General features: G+C 36.8%; 1 protein-coding gene across 1 annotated transcript in view; it reads left to right on the top strand.

Annotated features, from left to right (window-relative positions):
• Positions 1 to 6,187: 6,187 nt before the first annotated feature.
• RP1 (RP1 axonemal microtubule associated) overlaps positions 6,188 to 10,992 on the top strand; it is a 222,929-nt gene continuing 218,124 nt past the window's right edge. Inside the window, exon 1 of the mRNA XM_060775314.2 lies at positions 6,188 to 6,844. Within this exon, the coding sequence (XP_060631297.2) occupies positions 6,200 to 6,844 (645 nt within the window). The 5' untranslated portion in view covers positions 6,188 to 6,199. The remainder of the gene's footprint in view (positions 6,845 to 10,992) is intronic.

Here is a 10,992-nt window from a genome sequence, read left to right as displayed (position 1 = left end):
AAAATAAGGTGTAAACACTAAACTAATCTGGGAATCTGCTATTGCAACACATCCAATGAAGTGGTTTAAAACCAGTATAAAAAAAATTAGGACTAAGTACATTTTGAAAATGCTATGACACAAACCATCCTGACTATGATATTCAGTTATGCATCTTTGCACTTGTGGATCTTATCTAGTGCCTTCATAACTGTCCTTTAAAGTTCTAGCCTTGTTTTGATTTCTTGACTACCATTTCCACTTTTGTTTATAACTGATTTGGCATATAGAAAGTACTGTTTTGATGTTTTTATTTTCACTTTAAATGTATGTAAATCTGTGGTCATTATTTTTGTTAACGTTGAAACATAATCCACATACATCAAAATTTAGATCCGCTAAATAAACAAAAGAGAATATGGAAGCAGTGACTATATTTTAGGCTTCATATTTGAAAGGCCCTGATGGTGCAATGGGTTAAACCCTTGTGCCAGCAGGACTGCTGACTGAAAGGTCAGTGGTTTGAATCCAGGGAGTGGGGTGAGCTACTGCCTGTCAGCTCCATTCCCACAAAAAGTCGACAACAGATCCCAACTGTAGACTCTGCAAGAAGCAGCTTGCAGTTTCCCAGGTCACTCCTGACACACACAAAAAAGAAGAAATCCAGTGTGAGATGGAGTTTTGAACATTGGACAATTCCTCTGGTGGTCAGGGTTTGAATCATTGTTAGGCCATGGAAACCCATTGGGTGACCTTAGATAAGTTTCTCTTTCTCAGCCTCAAAGAAAGGCAAAGGCAAATCCATTCTGAACAAATCCTGCCAATAGCTTCCTCTTAGGGTCACTAAAGGCCAGAAACCGTTTGAAGGCATAAGCAAAATACTGTGAAAGGGTACTGTTTCCCAACAAAGATTTCAAGAGTCAAGAAGCAAGCAGACACTTGCTTTTTTGTAGAGTTTTGTCACATTAGTTTGAAAAACAGTATTGAGTAGAAGAAATGATCTTTTAACAAAGAATAAAATAAACTTAAGTATATTGCACAGTTGGGAGCAGTACACTATATCAACTGCTATAGGTTTCTAAATTATTGCTTTAATAACAGCTTAAAGAATTCAGAGTTTGAGTATTATGCATCAAAATATATGTCTTGAGCATTTCTTTTACTATATAGCTCCAATCCCATTAATATAAAACAATACATAGTCTTGTCATAAATACTCAATAAAGGTGCATGCAATGAAAATACTTGAGAATGGGAGAGAAGTAAAGTAAGAACTTGAGGAGACTCTTATTATTGCTCCATAGTTAGTATAGCAGGCTTGCTGTAATCCTGATTAAGTGAAGAAGCTTCAAATCTGATTATACCTTTGGTAGTAATTAGATGGAGCAGTTGCCATCTGGAGATACAGACACTTTCATAAGAAGAACCGCTTCTTTCTACTGACATGAAACGTCGGAATTTGTTTTTGTCTACAAAAATACTGCATGAGATTTACTCATTTGATGGTTAGTCCTACTTGGTCTAGCCTTTTTCTAAACTAACTGGAATTTGTGATGGATTGGGTAACAGCTGGTAATACATTCAAAACCAACAGAATATGAAGATATAGAAATGTCTGTAATTATCTATATTATTTCTTCAAGTTCTCAAAAGAATAATTTCTGATGCCTTGGATGATCGTGAGAAGAACTGATAATTTAGAGGAAAATAATTTAGAATCCTGAACAATACTATTCTAGATCAAGAAATAGAAGGTCTATTCCTGGGAATAACTTACAAACAGAGGGAAATGCTACCAAATTGAATGCTGCAGGCAAAGCTAACCAAAGTAGTGCACAGTTTGGATGACTACAGTAAGATTTCCATGCCATATTCTCCAATGTATGAAAGATTCTGGATGTTTTCTTGAGGAATACTATTTTGAAGAAGAAACATGCAGTGGTTGTGCAGCTCAATAAACCACAAGCTGGAATTTCTTCATTTTCTTTTGAAATAGAAGAGTATCTATGGATGAACAAGATGAAAAGTTTGACTGAGTGACATCCTTTTCCTTTCATATTGTCTATGACTGAGTAAGTACTAATTCCCCTTGGACAGTATGGTTAAATCATGGTTAATTCTAATATGGAAAAACTAGACTTAGAATAACATCATAGCAAGTTCAGAAGCTTCATTAATATTATTGTAAGTTAATTTAACAAAAATGTTGATTTTAAACATTAGTTTTCAATTCTACTAGGTATAATTGAAAATGACGTAGAAGTGGCATTTTCAGCTTCTTAACTATTCCTTTTTTCCTGCTGAGAAAAACAATGGGAAACACAAGTAGATTATAAAATGGAGGTGATGTCATATAGACTAGTGCTCCTCAGCCTATGTGAAGCAGGAAACCAGCACTTTGATTTTTATTTTCTGGAAACCTATGAAACAGCTATGATTGTCATGATGGGTAGCACTAATTTACACCTACCATGTTTTTTTTTAAAAAAATTGAATCTTGACATAACATTATAAAAGCATAATCTAGATGCACCCTCAGAGTCATTTGCACACTTGCTAAGGTAAGCCCCATTCAGTGTGCTGTATTTCTAAATTAACATGTATAAAATTTTGCTGTTAATTATAATTCCAGTGTTAATGAATCAGGTATGCATCACTGAAGATAGAAAACAAGCAATAGAAGTCTTCTGTGTGTGCTATGATTGTTCATAAGACATGTAGAAGTCACTTCGGTGAACTGTGTGGATTTTCCTGTTGTTCTTAGAAATCATCACTGGAGGAATTATATTGAAAGAAAGTTTTCTTTCTTTCATAATGCTACAAACCTCAACTGTTATAGGTTCAGGACAGACAAACAGCAAGTCTCCTTTACACAAATTATTGACAGAATCAAGCTATGGAATTTGCTCTCTCAAGATGTGATGATGGCTACCAACATAAATGGCTTCAAGAGAAGATTTGGCTAATGCATTGGGAATAAGGCTGTCAATGACCACTAGTAATCAGTGGCAACTGGGGGCTACCAAGTCTGTGTGGCTGTTTCTGGGTTTCTTCCTAAATGATACCGCAGCTATCCAGGGTGCTGAACATTGTCCTCAAAATTATTCCTTAAACAATCAGATTAAAACTCAAGAATATTATTTTTCAACCTGCCTTTGAAAAGTGCTCAGAAACTTCAAAGACCAACAGCCAGACTGCTAACCAGGGCTGGCTATAGGGAGCAGACAACTCCACTGTTGCAATAGCTCCACTGACTGCCAACACTCTTCTGGGCACAATTCAAAGTGCTGGTTTTGACCTACAAAGCTCTATACAGTTCTGGTCCAGGTTATCTGAATGACCATATTTCCTTCTATGAACCTGTGGATGGCTTTCTCTCTATCAAGTACATTTGGTGAGAACACAGGAGAGGGCTTTGTTTTGCTGGCTGCTCCTAGACTGTGGAACTCTCTTCCAAGAGAAACCAAACCAAGATGGCCCCATATCTGCTTGCTTTTCACAAGCAGATAAAGATCTTTCTCTGACAGCAAGCATTTGGAGAAGGATAAGGAGCACACTGCTGAGGCGGTTGTGGGTGGGATTTGAGGGGTGTGTGCACTTTAAAATGCATTTAAAATGTATTTCTTATATTTTAATTGTATTTTAACCTAACCCATACAGTATTATTTAGTTGTTTTTATTTTTATATTTGCTTTGTTTTAATTTGGGACAAAAGTGTGTGGTTGTTAGTCATCTTCAGTCCCCACAGAAAGAAAGGTGGGATATAAATAAATCATAAACATTTATTTGAATCTCAAGTACTGACAGATAATACTGGGAAAGGTCTCTTGTGTTTATGCATTCCCTATGGACTTCTGATAAGCATCTTTTCTCTTGTGGAAATTAAAATGCTTGATGTAGTGGGCCTCGGTCAGCAGGGTACTCTTTATATTCTTACATTTATTTATGTAGAAAAATAATAGTTAAGTGTTCTACAAGCCTTATCATGATGGGAGTAGGTCTTGTCAATTGCTGTTTTCTTTTGCTTGCTTCTCTTTTTTAATAGGAGCATTCTAATACTGCCATTCCTCTTCATATGTTCAAGTTGTATGGTATGACTTTAAAAAACATCATTGAGGAGAAAAAAAAACTGGCAGATTTTCCAATTCAGGCAAAAAATGATTGTTTAGTTCTTAGAGGTACCACTTTGAATTTTTGTGGTCTTAACTATGGTTGTGGTGCTGAATTAGGCCCTTTCCATGATGATAGGCTTCACATCCTTAACTTCTTCTTCTTCCTCTTCTTCTTTTACTTACCTGCTTCTCCTTGTGGCTCGAGGAGGGTTACAAAACAATTTATAAACACGAACATAGCAAAAATTCAACAAATATATGCATTTCTATAAAAGATTCACATTAAAACTGCATTTCTATAAAATAAATGTTAAATACACAAAACAGAATCAAACAAATGAGTTTAAGATTCATAGTTAAAAACTGTCTGGGTAGACCTGACAGAAAAGATGCGTCTTTAGATGGGTTTTAAATTCCGATAGCTGATTTAGGTGTTGGAACTCTACCAGCAGGTCATTCCAGAGTCTTGGGGCAGCCAATGAGAAGGTCCTCTGGGTGGTGGTCAGTCAGCTGTCGGGTTTTGGGAGTCTGCAGCAGATGCCCCCCCAGAGGACCTAAGTGATCTGGGTAGATTGTACAGGAGAAGGTGATCATGAAGGTAACCTAACATAACATTTCTTCAATCCAGAACCTCACTGTACTTTTGTGTTCCACATTTTGTATAACAATTATGTTATTTATAAAGTGAACCCAAATAAGGTGCACTACATTTGAGATCTATTGAAGTCAAGAAAAGAGTTACATATAGAACAAACAGATGTGTCTTTTAGATTATGAGTTCTATTTTTAGCTTCCCACACACCTCTGAGCTCAGTTTCTGGTGGACTGCTGATGAATTCCCAGCACTGTTTGGAAAAAAGCCCTAGATTTTATGTATTGTGTATATGTTCTATTTTATTGATGTACATCACTTTGATATTTTGAGATAAAAGCAATATATTGAGAGCTAGCATGGTGCTAGGTTTGAGTGCTGAACTAGGAATTTGGGAGACCTTGCTTGACCATGTTTCTACTGAATTTGTTGAAGAATAATTATGCAGTAAGAACTAGCATGGTGTAGTGATTTAATTGCTGAATTGGGACTCCATACCCACTGCATCACCTTGGAAAAATCACAGTCTGTTAATTTTAGAGGAAAGCAATGACAAACCTCTCAGTAAACATTGCAAGTTGACTGAATACACACAGAGGGTCTTCTCTAGCATGGGAGGCCCAATTTTGATGCCAAATGAAAATGTGTTTGCTTACACGGGTCATAACTGGTTTTATACAGGTCCACATGTTTATGGATTTGAGTTCTTAACAAGTTTTAATATGTTCTTTTTTAACTTGTCAAACTGTTTAATACGTTTTATCCTTTGAAAATCATTTATTGTTTACATTGGCCTTGTTGCTTTCATTGTGTCATTCTGAGTTCTTCAGATAAAGAGCAGGGTATCAATATTTTAATGAATCAACAAACAGATAGATAATTAAAGAACTACAGTTCTGTGGTATAATAGGGTGACATGGAGGTCTCATAAATCAAAGCTGCCTTGGCAATAGTTAGCAACAAAAATGAATCTATAATCAAGCAGGAAGTAGTCATACACAAACCTGTTTGCAATTAAAGTGAATTTTGTAAGAACATGACTGAATCTCCTTCTGGATTTTGCTTCATTTTTGCTTTGTTAATCCTTGACTTCCAGTTTGTATCACCCCAGACATAAAGTCATTCCTCTATATGAAAATCTCTGCAGTATAAAACTAGGAAATGTCACTATTATATTCATTAATGAAACAAAAACATCTAATTACTATTCTGGTGTGACTAAGTACCTTTTGCTAAGTAAAATGTTCTGTTGTACCAAAATGATAAGATATATGAAAATACATTGGAGAATTCTGCACATATTTGCAAGCAAAGCTTTGTTGGCTTAATCCTACCAGTCTTTGTGGAATTTAGAGATAACAGCATGAACCTATTTAAGCCACTGATTTTTGGCAAGATTTACTGCTGTTGCTTTTCTTAAAATCTCCTTTGTGACTTCACAGAAATGAGGACTGTGTCATTGTTATCATGAGAGTGAACATTTACTTCTGCCTCCTTATTCTAGATTGCCGTCAAAATGAGTGAAACACCATCAACCAACTATTCGGTGGTTCAGCACCACACTTCAGGGAGTGAACAGTCTTTCTCTGCACGTCCTCTCAATGTCACAGAACCTGTTGTGGCCAAGCGGGTGTGCTTTTACAAGAGTGGAGACCCTCAATTTAATGGAGTCAAAATGGTTGTCAATAATCGTTCTTTCAAATCATTTGATGCCTTGCTGGACAACTTATCAAAAAGAGTACCACTGCCTTTTGGTGTGAGGAACATCACTACACCACGAGGGATACACAGCATCAGTAATCTGGAAGAGCTTGAAGATGGAAAGTCATACATCTGTTCCCAACAGAGGAAAATCAAACCCATTAACTTGGAAATGGCCAGTAAAAAACCATTGCCCTGGCAAAACAGCAGGCCAATCAGTGCCCGCCGAAGGGCTGTGCAGTTAGCTAGAGAAGGGGACCGTGGTATGTTCCAGAGAGGTAGCACAGTCAAATTGAGTACTCCTAAGAAGCTGCTGGTTTTCAAAAATGGCAATGTAAGAATTCGGCGTGCAGTTGTCTTAGGGAAGAAAAACACAGAAAACTTTGAGGCCTTTCTGGAACACATCAGTGAACTTATGCAGTATCCGGTCATGAAATTATATACTACTGATGGAAGAAAGGTAAGACTATAGGAAAATATCAGAAATATGTATCAATTTTGGTAGAGATGGTGGTAATGGTAAGAGTTTTTTTAAATAGCTGCTGGTTTACACTCAAATGCTGATATGAGTGAGACATCACAAATTTAGTTGCTTGTCAAACAGAACACGTTGGACCGAGTTACTTTCACAGTGTTTCTTATATTTGCTAGATTCAAAAGAGAAGAGTTCAATGTTTACTTATGTTTCTGGTTAGTTAAGAGAACAACAAAACTGACATCTCAGTCTGAAAGACACAACATGCAAATCTCAGTGAGAAACTCCTACCTTATTAATTTTCTTCTACCAGAAGGAGGAACTAGGTGGAACTGAGTGAACACTGCATGGAAGGATACTTGTTCATGTCCAATAAACAAGAATACTTACTGTTAATTGTGAATCAACTTGCTGTGATACATGAAGTGTATAATTGTCATTGGATGGTAAGGCAGTGGTTCTGTGGGTCTCAGATGTGTTGACCTTCAACTCCCAGAAATCCTAACAGCTGGTAAACTGGCTGGGATTTCTGGGAGTTGTAGGCCAAAACACCTGGGGATCCATAGGTTGAGAACCACAGAGGTAAGGGATAATTAATGAGTTCCCTAACCTTAACTTTTAACTTCCTGAAAATTTCAGTCAAACTATTACCTTGCTAGAGATATTCACATATGTTATTCACTTCAAGAAGAAAGGGAATACATCAAGATTTCCTTCCCACTGAGAAAAGAAGTCAACGTCCATTATTTTTCCACACTCTGGTACTTGTTTTGGAGGGAAAATTTTAATGCATAAAACTCATAGTTGCATTGAACAAAAGCAACATTTTGTTTCTCCAAATGCCTTGGGTTTTTTTAATGTTTGTTTGTGGTTTTTTTTCTTCCTTCCTTCCTTTCTTTTTCTTTCTTTTTTTTTGCCAAAAAGGCTTTTCCCCTTTTGGTAAACATTTTCCACTTCAAATAATTGAAATATATACATGCACTGGGAAGGAAATATTTGAAATCACTGTATTTGATCTTGTATGCATGCAAGATTTACATAAATGAAGAGTTGCATTCTTATTCCATCATATCACAATATTTAAGGGAAATATCTTAAAAGAGATGCTATTCTGGGGTCTTTTATACTGTTTTCTGTAATATAGATATTACAACTGGGAAACACTTGCATGTAAATCTATATTTAATTTGTACCACAACTTCTGTTGCACAGCTTCTAATGCACCAGCCATTTTCACAAAACACATGCCACACAGGCCTGTAGCTGGGGTGGTGGTGGTTAGGGGTTAAAACTCCCCCCCCCCCCCACAATTTTTCAGGTTAAAAAAAACCAACTGGTTTACTCATGAATTTTAACTGGTTAACCAAATCCCCATGCTAAGTCTATGAGACGCAAAAAAGTCCCTCCAGAACTGCAAGCACTATCTCAAGCAAATATTGACAATATATTCACACTGTCATTACTTGCAGCAATAGCCGATGTAGTGAAGCAACCAAGTTGGGGGGGGGGTGTTGAATGCTCTCATGAAGGAGGCCAGACTTGGTAGAGGTGGCTGACAGGGGCGGAGCTGCAGGCTATTGAAGGCTGCTCTGTCCCCTGCTGTGCTCTTTGCTTCAGCGTGAGCTAGGAGGCAGGTTTCAACCCCCCTCCCCGTGAAATTTTCACCCCCCCCCCCAAATTTTCAACCCCTCCCAAAAAAAATTTCTGGCTACGGCCCTGATGCCACATAATATAGATTTCTTTGTTATTCACCATTTGAACAGAATGATCAAGAATAGTGGTCTGGCATTTTGGTATTTTGCATTTCAGAGGGCAAGTTTATGTTGCCTTGGTGCTTATCAGAGTCTGAGAGGAGGTCCTGGTGTTAAGGAAATTCATGAAAACTTTGGAGATACAGTGGTGGAAATGAGGGGAATTTAAATCCTTCTATTTGTGACAAACTAGCTTGCTCTTAAACCACATCTTCCTGTTCTACTTCCAAGGTGTACTCATGATTACTAAGGAGCTTAATCCATGGTAGCCACAGGGGTGGCCTCAATCTCGTGACACGTGCCAGCCATGTCGTAATCCCTTCAAGCCATATACTATGTTTAGTTTGTACATGAAGTGTGACTCTCTAATTTTCTGTCAAGTTTTGGGGGTTGCAGCCAGGTAACACTGTTACTGTTCTTTTTTTGGCCCAGAAACCAAACCCCAACATTTGAACTATTGGTATTTGCTGAGGTCATTTCACAAGGCCCTATTTCAGAAGTTACATGCAATGACATTTAAAATAAAGCCCTAACAAATTTAACAAAACAAACACAGGAGCAGGTAGTTACTGCTCCTATAATTGCAGATGGGTACAGAAATAGGGATGTTAGAGAAAAAGGGCTAATTCAGTAGCTGATAATAAACTCAAAAAATCTAATTCATGTGCATTTATATTAAAGTGAGCTTCTTTTACCTACTGTTCATTCTTGGTTGTCATTTAAATTTGTGCTATATTACTACTTTTAAATGTTTTCTAGAATAAAGGTAAGAATCCCACCCATTATTTAACTCATTTGTATGCTTTTCCTATTTTCATCTTTGAAAAGGAGACAACTGCGTTTTTTTAAAAAAATGATTTTCATCCATCTCATCAAAATCTGTTCTCATGTTTTTGCATTCTCTCTGCATTAGAAACTCATCTTCTCACTTTTTGTTTTGCTTGCTGTTTCCCATGTGGATCTCAGCAAAAGTCTCAAGTTAAGAAATTAAGTTTCTTGGGATAAAGTAGGAACCTTTATAAGGGGTCCAGTGTAGAAGACAACAGGATTACCTGGATGCAATGAACAATCTCCTCCCCACTCCCATTCCAAGTTGCCAAGCTATAAATTCACAATGCTCTCTCTCTCTATATATATATATCAAAAATAGTTTTGAAAAACATTCAAGAAACTGAGGGTTGGGCTAGAAGCAATGATGACTACATGGATACGTCTTACTTTGCACGTATCATGAGATTACATGACTCATTGGAAAGGACAATAATGCTTGGTGAAGTGGAAGGCAGTAGGAGACAAGGGATACCACACTACAGATGGATTGATTCAATGAGTAGGACATTTGACCAGGACTTTTGAAGGCCTCTCATTTATAGGGTCACCATAAGTTGAAGGTTACTTGATGGCAATTGACAACAACAAACAACAAAGTGGGTAAGACAAAATTTGGTGGATCTTTAGTACTCTAGATACCTTGATTAGTAATTTAATTAGTAACTAAATTCTGTACAATTTTTGTAGTGAAATAATAGCTTAATTATTGAGTTTCATTAAAAATAAAATGTATTTGCCTCTTTTGTGGCAAACTTCCATTTATATGTTGAATTAATTTAAACATATAAAACTTAAAACTTTCAAATTTATTTTTAATGAATTTTAATTCATTAATTCCTTTTATTGGATGCATATAAAGTAGTGTATTCTAAGTCACCACAACAATCACCCTGAGCATCAGAAGCTGGTCTAAACGATGCAATAACTCTTTGTCTCTGTAATGCTTTCATTGAAACTGAATTGCCCTGGCACACTTAAAAATAATGAATAGGATAGTGATGTGGTTGGGCCCACAAATACAAGCTCATCCAGCTTTACTTTACAAGGCCATTAATTTGGTTGTAAAACCTGGAAGAGAAATACTGAATCTTTTGCATGTTATTCTCAAACACAAATTGACACTCTGTACTGTCATGTCCATGAAAAGAAACACAGTAATTAGGATTTAAGACTGTAAAACTTCAAAAAACAACAAACAAACAAACAAACATACCTTTAAATAGTTACATTTATCTATGCCATCTCAGTGTCAAACTCAGGGGCTGAGTTGTTGGAGTTGGGAAATTGAGAAGATGGAGGTATTATCATGATCAGAACTTCAAGGTCTGAAGAAGGAAACACAACAACTCAATGAGCTTGGCATTCGCAGATACCAACAAATTGCAATTGCTTATGAATGGGGAATATGGGGTAGCCTGATAGAGGAGGTACATGTATTATGCAGTAATGCACACCCGCACACACACACACACTGTTGCCACATGATGTGTTGTGTGGAGGCGAGATTGTCAAATGAGAGCTATTGAGAAACAAGAAATGGGTTTTATATGC

The sequence above is a fragment of the Anolis sagrei genome, chromosome 4, assembly GCF_037176765.1.
Source record: "Anolis sagrei isolate rAnoSag1 chromosome 4, rAnoSag1.mat, whole genome shotgun sequence".
Taxonomy (NCBI): domain Eukaryota; kingdom Metazoa; phylum Chordata; class Lepidosauria; order Squamata; family Dactyloidae; genus Anolis; species Anolis sagrei.
This window is presented reverse-complemented; position numbering and strand designations above follow the sequence as displayed.